A 12,718-nucleotide genomic window follows, 5' to 3' on the forward strand; every position below is an offset into this window, starting at 1 on the left:
ACGTGATGTCCTTTCTTTATATAAGATGAACCAGAAATGTACCTGCTTTTCTCAAGAAAGAAATGTTTTTAAAAACCTCAGTTCTTGAGATAACTATGTCATCAAAACCATGAAGAAACAGAGCTGAGTTGAGTTGCAGGAGTGGGCAGATGGTAGGCTTGCCAGCTGAGTGGTGCGCATACCAGCCTGAGATTACAGCCTTCAGTGGACAAATTTGCATGTTATGGACATTTGGATTGTATAAAAACTGTCAGAACTATAAATCTGAGACTTTCAAGGATATACTACCCTTCACTTAAAGATGATTTCAACATACATGAGCAATTTCCGTTGTGTTTTCTAATTTTATCATTTAAAAAATAATGCTGCTGAGTTGATTTATTCATATATTGCTCTTTCCTTCACTAGTAGTACTCCTTTAGGATAAATCTCTAGTAGATTTACTCTGTTAAGTGACACAAATCTTTTATGGTACTTGATATAATTGCCAGATTGTTTTCTAAAAGTATTATATCCCTTTATATGGTTCCCAGTTAAGTAGCTTCAGCTGTCTGTAACTGGGGATTTTTTTTTTCTTTTAATTTAAAGTGCTAATAGGTAAAATATACTGATTTTAATTTATATTTATTTGATTATTAGTGAATTTCAGTATTTAACTTTTGTATATGACATTTTCTCTTATTTATCCATCTTTTTCTTTAGTTAAATTATAAGATCATTTACCAATTTGAGCCTTTTCAGGGTTTTGGGAAAATTAGACTTTTAATCTAATCACATTATTCTGCTTTTTCTTCTAGCTCCAGTTATAAACCGATTCACAAGGCGTGCCTCAGGTAAGTCTGATTATATTATGGATTTTGCTTACTAATGGTGATATTTTTAAAATGATAATATTGGACAAGAAGGTACAAAGAGAATAATTCCTGTGTAGTAAACATTTATTTGTCGGTTATTTTTCTCAGAAAACACAACCATCTGATATAATCACAGTCTAGAAAGCAACTGAAAATGCCCTGTGAGTGGCTAAACTGAAAATCAGACTGTGTACTAAACTGGTGGACCTTTTAAGATGGAGACTCTCAGCCCAGGCTGTTATTCTTGCTCTTGATAGAATTACTACCTGCATGGTTGTCTGATTTACCAGCCATAATCGAGAAGCAGTGATTTAGCAGATGGGTAAAGGACACCTTAGAAACAGTGATAAGTGAGTGTGTGTTGTCTTTTTAATAGGAGACATGAGAACTCTTAAAATGCAGATATAAGAACTTGTCATTATGGGGCCATTTAGAATAGGAGCAAATTGCCTTATGTTTGTTCATGCCTCTGAGGCTATTGCTGGTTTAAATATACCACAGTAACCTAATGCAGTCAGAATGATAGGCCTTAGCCATTTTCAAGGGCTACATTAGGTTCAGTATACTGTGTACTATTTAAACTGCTGGGGAAGTGTGAGATAGAATTAAGAGCATTTCTATCCAGAATGGCTTAAGTAAAATGAGTTTGTGCATTGAGATAGTTAAACTATTGTTTAGAAAATTCACCCTATGGAATATCATCTTTGAATAAGAGGATAAATGAAGGTAATGTTTGATTTGAGAAAATTACTCTTTAAGTATACCTGGAAATTTTTTGTTAAGAAACGCAAGATAAACATTTGAAACAAACCATCCTTGGAGTTTATATAAATGAGTCATTTATTTCACAAAATTGCTGTATTTCCACTTGTTCTATAAATTTTATTTTTGATTTGCCAGCAGTTACTGGTATAATTTACTCTTGTTATATAGTGACCAGATCTATAAGGATAATGTGCTACATTGGAATAAAATGTACTTTATCATTCCAAGCTTTTTGTAATCTCAAGGCATATTTACTTTAAATGGTAAAAACAAAGTGTAGATTGTAATGCCTTTTGTGGAATGAGAGGTTATGTTTATGCCAGTAGGGCATCAAATTTTATCCCAAGAAGAACTATCAACTGTGATCATATTGTAGCATAGTTGTCCTTTATGAGCAGTGGTGGGAACAGGAAAGGAAGAAGAGAGCATCAATTGTGATGCCTTGTCTTCATGAGGTGAAATTATTTCAATAGAAACACAGTTAAGAGTCATAGAATAAATAATCACCCATTCTACCGCAAGCTGTATAACATGTGACATTTATTTGTGGGCACATTCCATTAGTATTTGTTGTACAATATATGTATCATTAATTGCTAGATCAGGGGCTCCAGGATATAGGTTAGTTTTGAAATGGTATTATTTTATACCCCACCCCCATGTGTATGCAATACATTTTAGCAAGACTTGGCCAGAAATGTAGAGATAATGTAATGCCACACATAAATACACATTAAAATCAAATGTATTTATTCCCAGAATGACAGTTGATAAGAAATGTCAGTGAAAACAACAGGAAACAATTTGGTATAAATAAGCAGTATTTCTTTGATCATCAAAGAAAGTAAGTTCAGTAGTCATGCTATGTATAGCAGTAAGCTTTACAAGAAGTAAAATTGTTATCCCAATAATATAATATGCTGGAAAATATATTAGGAGAATGAGTCTTGACATGAATTATTCAAAAGAAAAGAGAACTAACTTATGGAGTATCACTGATAGATCAAGCACTGTGCTAAGACTAGTGCTTAGCATTAGTCTTTCAGGCAAGGAAAATAAAATTATTCAGTACTTTATATTAAAAAAAACAGTGGTATAAGAAAAAAGCGAAGGGGATCTATTTAATCATCTACTCATCTGTATTTTATTTGGGACTTTCTTATTTCTTTGTTCATTTTTTTGAGACGGAGTTTTGCTGTTGTTGCCCAGGCTGGAATACAATGGCACAATCTCGGCTCACCGCAACCTCCTTTTCCTGGGTTCAAGGGATTTTCCTGCCTCAGCCTCCCAGCTAGCTGGGATTACTGCTACCACACATATGCACCACCACACCCAGCTTATTTTGTGCTTTTAGTAGAATCGGGGTTTCTCCATGTTGGTCAGGCTGGTCTCGAACTCCCGACCTCAGGTCATCCACCTGCCTCAGCCTCCCAAAGTGCTGGGATTACAGATGTGAGCCACTGCACCTGGCCCAGACTTTCTTATTACTTATAAAAGTTTGTTTAATACTTTTTTGGCAAAGAATATAGAAACAGTCTTAAGACATCCTGAGGTGGAAATGCCACAGTTTTTTTGTTAATTTAATTTAGTGGCTAACATGAGGTTTAGTAGTAGAGATATACATGAACTTTTTTTTAAAGTAACATTTCCTAAAAATAAAAAAGAAATGGTTATTTTCTCAAAATGCAGTCAATTATATTTGATAATTAAAAATATTTCTTACGATACCTTTTCTGATTTTTATTTCAGAAATACTTTTTATTTTCATAACTTGTAAAACTTAATGTAAGAAATGTAATTTAGGGGAAGAAAGTAAGTCAGGTAAAATCAACCAGAAGTCTGTACGACATATGAATTTGTTTCTTACTCATCTATTTTTAAAGTTACAACAGTAATTCTATATACATATATTACAACAATAAATACATAATGTGTAGTGCTAGGTGTTCAGTCATTGTTGATTGAAAATAAAAAATTACTATGAGTCATAATTAATAACTCATTAACTGCCTAAATCTTTGAGTTTTTGGCTTTTGATATTCATACTGCAACTATCAAACATAAATATTTCAAACCTGAATAAATGTAATATTTCTCCTTTATGTACCTTTTTATTTTGTTATGAAGATGAGAGGAATGTTTATGCTTAACAAATACATTATTTTGGATTAGTTTTACACTTTTTAGTAACATTGTTTGTGCCATAGTCTCTTGTCTTTTTCATGTGTTCAGTGCTGGCCCACAAACCTGTCGGTTTTTATTTTTGTAAGCAAAAGGAATCAGTTTCACTCAGGATTTTCAAACAGAATTCCTAGAATCTTAAGAGTTTGTAGAGGCTTCAGGGTTGTGTAAGCCAGCTTCCTACTTGGTACAGGAGTGGAAGGGATGTGGTGTTGTAGTGTAGAGCATGACTAATGGAGAGAAGTATAGATAGGCAGCAGAAGAATGGGACCCAACCGTATTGATTAGATTGGATAAGTTCCACAAAACATGGTGAAAAACTATCATATATCTTCTGAAATCCAGATATATCTCTGATACTATCCTGACAGCACCCCATAACCTTATTTTTAAACAGTACCTCATAGTCCCATTTTTAAACAAAAGAAAAAGAAATACTGCTTTTGGGCTCTTAAAATGCTATTCAACTCTTAATAATCTATCCCTTCTTATCAGTACATCCTTAATACAGAGAGTCCTGGTGCAGTGCCTCACACCTATAATCCCAGCATTTTGAGAGGTCAAGGTGGGTGGATCAGCAGAGGTCAGGAGTTCAAGACCGTCCTGGCCAACTTGGTGAAACCAGAATCTTTACCAAAAAATACAAAAATATAATTAGTTGGGTGTGGTGGTGCTTGCCTGTAGTCCCACTTACTTGGGAGGCTAAGGCAAGATATTTGCTTGAACCCAGGAGGCAGAGATTACAGTGAGCTGAGATCAGTCCAATCTGGGCAACAGAATGAGACCCTGTCTCAGAAAATAAAATAAAAATAACAGAGAAATCATTATCCAGGACCCATTTTATTTTATTTGTTTTTTGAGACGGAGTCTCGCTCTGTTGCCCAGGCTGGAGTGCAGTGGCACCATTTTGGCTCACTGCAACCTCCGCCTCCTGAGTTCAAGTGGTTCTCCTGCCTCAGCCTCTCGAGTATCTGGGACTACACCATGCCCAGCTAATTTTTATAATATTTTTAGTAGAGACAGGGTTTCGCCACGTTGGCCAGGCTGGTCTTGGAACTCCTGACCTCAGGTGATCTATCTGCCTCGGCCTCCCAAAGTGCTGGGATTACAGGCATGAGCCACTGCGCCTGGCCACATAATCCATTTTATAATATGAGCTTTTAGTTTTTTTGGAAGATTATTCTTTTTGGTGGAAAATGGAAATAATATATAATTTGCTGTTGTGAGTATTAAAAATTAGCGGTGGTGGCTGGACGCTGTGGCTCACACCTATAATTTTGGCACTTTGGGAGGCTGAAGCCTAGCATATTAAAAATGTTAGTTCCCATCTCTCTTCTCATGAACGTGGTTTAAAACAAAGCAATAAACCCCTCAGCATTTTGCCTTAGCCTGTCAGAATAAAGCCTTGGAGAGTCACAACATGGTTTGATATTAATCCTTTAATATGGGCATCTTTTTTATTGTGTACACATTATAGGTTTAAAAAAATTTGTAATGGTTTTCCTCTGTGGTTTTGTTTCTAAATTGGGGAGGAGCTAGAAATGTCCAGTTAATCTTGAGACTGTGCCTTACATCATGAGATTGAAACTCTGAATTTTTTTTAAATCCTAAGCTATTATTTTGAAAATGTTACCCTTCTAGAAAAGTTTAAAGAAGATTTCAGTGAGTGCCTTTATCTAGGCCCCAGTTGTTATTTTGCCACATTTTGCATGTGCTCTCTCCCCTCCATCTTGATACAGATACACACTCTTTTATTTTTTATTGAAACGTTTAGGAATCCTAAGTACTTCAGCCTGTATCTCCTAAGAAAAAGATCATTCTTCTAGGTAATATAACAATGACGGAATTTAACCCTGATACAATACTGTTATCTCATATAGAGTCTAGACTCACATTTCCTCGATTGTTCTATCATGTTTTCTCTTTCTTTTTTAAATTCAAGCTAATTCAGGGATTTTGTATTGCATTTAATTGTCATGACTCAGTTTTCCTCACCTTTCATAAACTGACTCCATGAAGTTTTTGAAATTTGCTTTTTTAGAGAGTTTTGAAGCTTATTCCTAAGACAGTTCCCTAGATCGCTTGTTATACATTCATAGATGGTGTGAGCACAGGTGCTGTTTGGTCAGTATGCCCCACTGACGTCTGTGAAATCTTTGCATTGACATTTAATATTGCTTTCAAGGACTACCGTTGAGCATTACTTGTTCTAATAAGTAATTATTTCTTATAACAGAAGAATTTTCTTTTCTCATATAATTAACCACTCTTCAACTTTTCACCATAATTTGGACATTGAATTTTATCATATATTTTTAACAGAGCTAAAATTTTATAATTTTCTCTAAACTATCATGTGGAATAATTCACAGGTGAAATTAGGTCTGAAAATCTGAATCTCACATACCTACTGTGTAAAATGTCATATTACAAATCTCAGTGAAATCACCCTGAACAGAAATAATTAGTTACCCAGAAACTAGTGAAATAGCAGAAGTTCAGATCTTGTCTTGAAGCTGATACAAGGAACATACGCTTCCTTGATTCATGAAACATATGCTTCCTTTTGTTTTGTTTGGGTAACATTTTGTAGCCTTGGTGTTCATTGTTTCTACTTTAAGGTTATTTGATGATTATAGCTTTTAACCACCAAGTTATTTTTTCCCAGAGGTTATTTCTTTATCATCAAACTAATTTGCTGGTATAGTTACATTCATATTTTGTTTCTGAAATTAGCTTCATTTTGAATGAACCTGGTGATCACCAATAGTTGGCAAATGCATATTGGGAGAATACTGCTTTAATTAATGTACTAGTTTGTACAGCAACCATTTACCGAGCCCTTATTGTGTGTCAGGTACAGTGCTGGGGATGCCATGAAGAATAAGATACAGTCCTTGTGAAGTGCACAGTGTAACAAGGAGGCTGACCATGACTCATAGTGTAGTAAATACCATAATATCCACAAAGTAAAAAGGAGAAAACATACAGTTCTTCCAGGGCCTGGCTCACAGAAGGAGTATTTGTGCTGTCTTTAAGGTTTATAACATAGGTTTTACCAGGACTATAAGGAAAGAGAGTATTCTAGGCATTTCTGTTCAGTATTACTGTAAAGAGTTCATTTTCACCATATGTTGCTATGCAATTTGCCTCTGCCATTAAGCACCTACAGCGTGGAGTGAGCAGATGCCCATTGGCTATGGACAGTAGGGACTTAAGGCCAGAAGTTATTTCATCCTTTAATTTACCATTGCTTCAAAATGTTCATGTCTGCCTTAACAGGAGAGGCTGTACAGTCTCTGGAATCAGACCAGGGTTAGAGTACTAGCTCTGCGACTCACGTTATCTGGTAGTAAAAGAGTGTGTGGGCGTGTCCTTAGTAATCTTTCTAAGGCTCCTTTTTTCTGGGTATAAAATGGGGATAATACCTAACTCACAAGATGATTGTTGTAATAAAACAGTAGATAACCCATGAAAAACACATTCTCTCCAGTTTGGTTTCATAGTATCAGCCTGTTGTCCAATTGTGTCTTCTGGACAGGCAGGGGCTCCTAGGTGCCTGGCTGGATGCGAGGTGGGTCAGAAATGGCTTGAGGCGGGTGTGGTGGTGCACACCTATAATCCCAGTACTTTGGGAGACCGAGATGGGTGGGTCACTTGAGGTCAGGAGTTCAAGACCAGCCTGACCAACATGGCAAAACCCTGCCTCTGCTAAAAATATAAAAATTAGCCGGGTGTGGTGGCATGAGCCTGTAGTCTCAGCTACTTGGGAGGCTGAGGCGGAGGAATCGCTTGAACCCAGGAGGCAGAGGTTGCAGTGAGCCGAAATTGCACCACTGTACTCCAGCCTGGGTGACAGAGCAAGACTCTGTCTTAAAAAAAAAAAAAAAAAGAAAGAAAAAAGGAAATGGTTTCAGGACTGCAGAGCTTGACATGAAGAGTTAGTCAGAAGGATGACACCCAGGGTGAGACTGAAATCAAGGGTCAGAAAGACAGTTAGACTGAGGCAACAGGATGAAACGAGAGGTGACAAGGGAGGTGGGAAGACAGGGTGGAGGGTGGGACCTAGGGAGGTTCTCTGAGATGCCAGAATACAGGCCTGGGGGCTTCTGTCCAGGCTTGTTCCTTGGGTGGGATGGAAACCACTTAGGCATCCTCCAAGTCACTTCATGCACCTGTTATCTTTCAGTGCCCAGACTAGTATTATAACGGAATGGATTCTCCCCTGTGATTCATTACAAATAATCCAAGTGAATGAGCAAGTACTGCTCTGGGTGACAGAGCAAGACTCTGTCTTAAAAAAAAAAGAAAGTGGCTCATCTCCAGCCACTTGCCCCTCCTGCTCCACACTCTAGCAGTGCTGGTTTACTGATATTTCGTAAGCAACCTTGGGAATTGGAGCCAGGTGGAGTCTGTGGCAGTGTTGAGTCTCTGGTTGTTTTTTGTTAGGCCTTGAATGCTGATAAGCTACCTCAAGGCTAATGAGAAATTAGATTATCTCTTGAACTTAAATGCATTTTGCCTAGAGTTCTCATAGAGCCCTCCAGGGAAAGGAGAAAGGAAGATAGTGAAAGCAGCTGTTCAGGTGGGGGCATGGTGGGAAGGGAGGATCCTTCTGCTCTGTAGCGTCCTCAGACTCTTCACAATGGTGATTTTGCCAGTAGATGTGGAAGGGCTTGGAAGACAACATGAGAATTATGTAGCCTGCCAAACCCTGTGTGTCTAATTACAGGAACACTGCCACTGCTGGGGAAAGGGGATCGGGGAGTTAGGTAGATCTGTAAAACAGGTATGAGTTGATAGAATAGACATTTAGACTTAAAGCAACCATTCTTTGATTACAAGCAGAGTTTAGGTCACTACTTCACCAACTCTGTGTGAAGGACCAACTTTTCATTTTTGTTTTCCCAGTGCACAGCAGACCAGCACTTTTGAAAAATATAAAATTGCCACAGCAGTATCAAAATTGCTATAATTGTATCTGAACACTCTTACTCTCTGTACTTATCTTGTTGCAGACTGCTATGGCTTAGGTGATACAACCGTGGTGTGCTCTACATGAGATATGAAAGTTCTCACAGAAAGCCTTTATAAAGGAATCTTGCACATTTATCTAAAAGAAGTGATTATTTAAAAAAAAACAAACATACATACCTTATTTTACTACCTTGGCATTTTGTCATGACAGCCTGCAGGAATGAATGGTGCCCTTGGAGTTGTGGAATGGTGGCGTGTGGCAGCCCTGCCCCAGGCCCATGGCGTGCCTCGTTCTGCCTCCATGTATGCCATCTCATACTTGGAGCATGCCATGGGCTTTCTTGTCTAGACTTGCTACAGCTCACCACATTCCCTGCTGTCCCCTCCCTCCCTTCCTTCCTCCTTCCTTTTCTTCCTTCTTTCTTTCTGATACCGTTACTATTACACATTGTTAGATATTGTAGTTGCTTGTTCACATGTCTTTTTCCTTCTGCTAAAAAGTGAGGTTCATAATTAATAGACTGAGAAAAAAGGGCACTCTGGATGAGGTCAAATTAAAAATAGAATGTGAAGTAAGGAAATGAGAAGGCAAGAAGGATGGGAAGATTTGGTCAGGCATGCTGTAGAATGATGTGAGATTCCTGAGGTAGTGTGTGCTGGGGTAAGGACCAGTGTGAATATAGTTACAGGGTGAGGCTGCTAAAGGGCAGATTGAATGACATTTTATTGGAATTAAGGAAGCCAAAATAAGTTGAAGATGGGCTCTCAAATGGGGTGTCAACTTGGACATTGACTGTCTGTGATGGTGGCAAATTGGAGTGAAATGAAAATTGTGAGCCAGGTAGCAGTCAGGAAGGGGCATCTGTGTGCCGTAGCTCTCGGAGGAGCACAGAGGTTTCAGTGTGAGCACCATGGAGTGGTCCAGATGCCAGTGTGGGGAGCCACGTGCACACCCTCACTGTCTTTCAGATCCCACTGTGTGCAGTGAGTGGTACCCTATAAGAAAAAAGGAGTGTTCTTGGAGAATAACCAAGTTTCAGCTGAGGCAGAGAAAAGTCAGTAATGTTTTGTAAAAGAATGTGAGGGTGTGGGGAATGTGTTGGGAAGGAGGGTAGTAATGGACAGAAGGAAGCCACAGGGCAGCAATTCATTTGAAGAAGTATTTACAAGCAATTACTATTGCCAAACACTACACTAGGCACAGCAGTAAACATACTATGCCCTTGAAATACTTGTAGTCTAGGGAAGCTTAAGGCATGGGGAAATGAAATTGGGGAAAAGATGAAGGTCTGGGGGATCTTAAATCTTGCGGATGACCGAGGATGACAGAGCAAATTTCATAGTTGAATTGATGGTTTTTAGGTTATAATTTATTCACTGTAAATGCGTATTTAACTAAACTTTCCTTAAGGCTAACTCTGTTAGCTTCCCAATGAGAGCACTGTAACCTTCTGATATTTATCTTAGATACAGAAGGCAATATGATGTAGAAGTGAAGAGGTTGGATTTGGAGCCGTTTTTAAATTTGACAGTCAAACATTGAGTGAGGGCCTACAATGTGTTAGGCAGGGGCAGGCAGGTATAATTTAGGATCTTAGATCCGTCACTTATTAGCTATGTGACCTTGGGCAACTTACTTAAATGACTGTCTCTAAAACCGGGTTGTGGTTATTCTAAAAGAGAATACAGGCAAAGCTTTGTATTTTTTAAAATTATTTATTTATTTATTTGAGACGGAGTCTGGCACTGTTGCCTGGGCTGTAGTGCAATGGGGTGATCTTGGCTCACTGGGGCCAGTGTCTCCTGGGTTCAAGTGATTCTCCCACCTCAGCCTCCCAAGTAGCTGGGATTACAGGTGCCTGCCACCATACCTGGCTAACTTTTTGTATTTTTAGTAGAGACAGAGTTTCACTATGTTGGCCAGGCTGGTTTCAAACTCCTGACCTCAGGTGATCAGCCTTCCTCAGCCTCCCAAAGTACTGGGAGCATGGTGCTTGACATATTTTGAGTGCTAAATAAACTTTTATATATTATTAGACTGGATTTTTCAAATTTTAAGCTGATAAAAACACTATAATTTTAGTATCCCTTCTTTTCTCCTGTAACTTATCACACCTGATATTAATTGGCCAAAGTACATAATTTTGTGCATGTCTTACAACTAGCTCCCTTACCCCAAGTTTGGATTGACTTAACATTGCATTGTTATTTGTGGGGGACAGCAAGGGTTTCTCTGAAATGTAATATCCTTTAGCTTTTTAGGTGAGAACAGAAAAGCAACTTCAGTCTCTAGTCATAAGCTGTATTTGTAGGCTGCAATTTTGAAAACAAATTGATCCACCTTTAAAAAATCTAACCTGATATTTTAAACAGGTGTGTGCAAATGCAGTCCACCCCACCTCCACCCCATTGGTATCTTGAACCAGCTACTTCTTTGGAGCTGATTACTAGAGAATGTTACTATCATTGGGTTGTAAGTCTCACCTCTGAGAGCCCAGCAACACGTTTTACACTAGCTAATCATTTGATGATGTTTTCTGATATTTTAAAAATTAACGTTGTAACTAAAAACCAAAATACCTATTCAGGTCTTGTCTTCCCTTTACTATTAAGAATCAGGTTGCTCCCCTTTCCTGCCCCTCCCCAAATTAGTTTTTCTGTTTTCTCATGAGTTACTAAAACCAGAACACTGATTTTAATGTTGTTTTACAAAAGACAGTACCATAAATTGACAAAAAATTAAAATATATATTAATGGTACAGTATACTGTTTTCAGAATAGTGGGCAAGGGGGGCCTTTCATTTGAAAGACTGAAGAGCTTTAATGATGGTGTAGTTAGACGTGTTTCAAGGAATTACAAGTGTTGTCTTCATTGACTCATCAAGAAAGAGCTGACCTTCTCCTTAGATATTTTAAAAGAGAATTCCAAGTTATAGCTCCCCTTTAAAAACAGGTATGGATACTTTAATATACACATTGCCTAACAGAGTGCATAGGCTACAAACACAGCAAATATACATGGCTTTTATGTTTTGAGGGCAAATTTTGAACAGTGACTTCCCAGATGTGCTGAGGTTTAGCAGGTTTCTGAGTGGTAATCTGTAGTAGAAATGGAATACTTAGGCTTGCCATAACTACTCTTGTGGCTTTCTAAAGATAAACTACTACTTTCAGGTTACCTGTCCATTTGGTATTTTTACTTTATTCAGATTTTGTGGATCTCCAAATTTTCTTTTTATAATATTGATATATTACATTACTGCCTAGAATTTACCTCTGTATTCTGTAACATAAAAATAATATATTTTATTTTCATGTTACTTTAAAAATGATATTACTTCTTACTTGCTTATATTTATCATTCCCCCCATTTGTGTCCTTAGAAACATTTGTTTTAATTGCATATCTTAAGTATGTTTATATGAAGGGAGCTATTTAATGTGTTTTAAATACACTTCGTAGAATTGAAAACTGTTCTTAGAGTAATAAAAATTTGTAATTTAGAATTATATTTTGACTAAAAATAAGCATTCAGGTTATATTACATAGACAATTAATTAGAAGTTAAGTGAAATTAAAATTTCCTGTTTTGTTTGTTTGTTTGTTTTTGTTTTTTGAGACAGAGTCTCGTTCTGTCCCTCAGGCTGGAGTGCAGCAGTGCAATCTTGGCTCACTCCAACCTCTACCTCCCAGGCTCAAGCGATCATCCTTCCACAGCCTCCTGAGGTAGTTGGGACCACAGATATATGCCACCAAACTCAGCTAATTTATTTTTTGTTTTTATTTTGTTAGAGACAGAGTTTGACCATGTTGTCCAGGTTGGTCTTGAACTCTTGAGCTGTAAGAATCTACCTGTTTTGGTCTCCCATTACGGCTGTGAGCCACTGTGCCAGTCTAAATGATTCCTTTAGAAGGGATTTTGATGTTAGACTGTATAGTT

General features: G+C 37.7%; 1 protein-coding gene across 1 annotated transcript in view; it reads left to right on the forward strand.

Annotated features, from left to right (window-relative positions):
- Nucleotides 1–12,718, forward strand: part of PRKAR2B (protein kinase cAMP-dependent type II regulatory subunit beta) — a 103,585-nt gene that overhangs the window by 25,822 nt on the left and 65,045 nt on the right. The window contains exon 2 of the mRNA XM_017546927.2: nucleotides 798–833. Coding sequence (XP_017402416.1) covers nucleotides 798–833 — 36 coding nt within the window. The remainder of the gene's footprint in view (nucleotides 1–797; nucleotides 834–12,718) is intronic.

This window comes from Cebus imitator, unplaced genomic scaffold, assembly GCF_001604975.1.
Source record: "Cebus imitator isolate Cc_AM_T3 unplaced genomic scaffold, Cebus_imitator-1.0 Scaffold192, whole genome shotgun sequence".
In the NCBI taxonomy this organism is placed as follows: Eukaryota; Metazoa; Chordata; class Mammalia; order Primates; family Cebidae; genus Cebus; species Cebus imitator.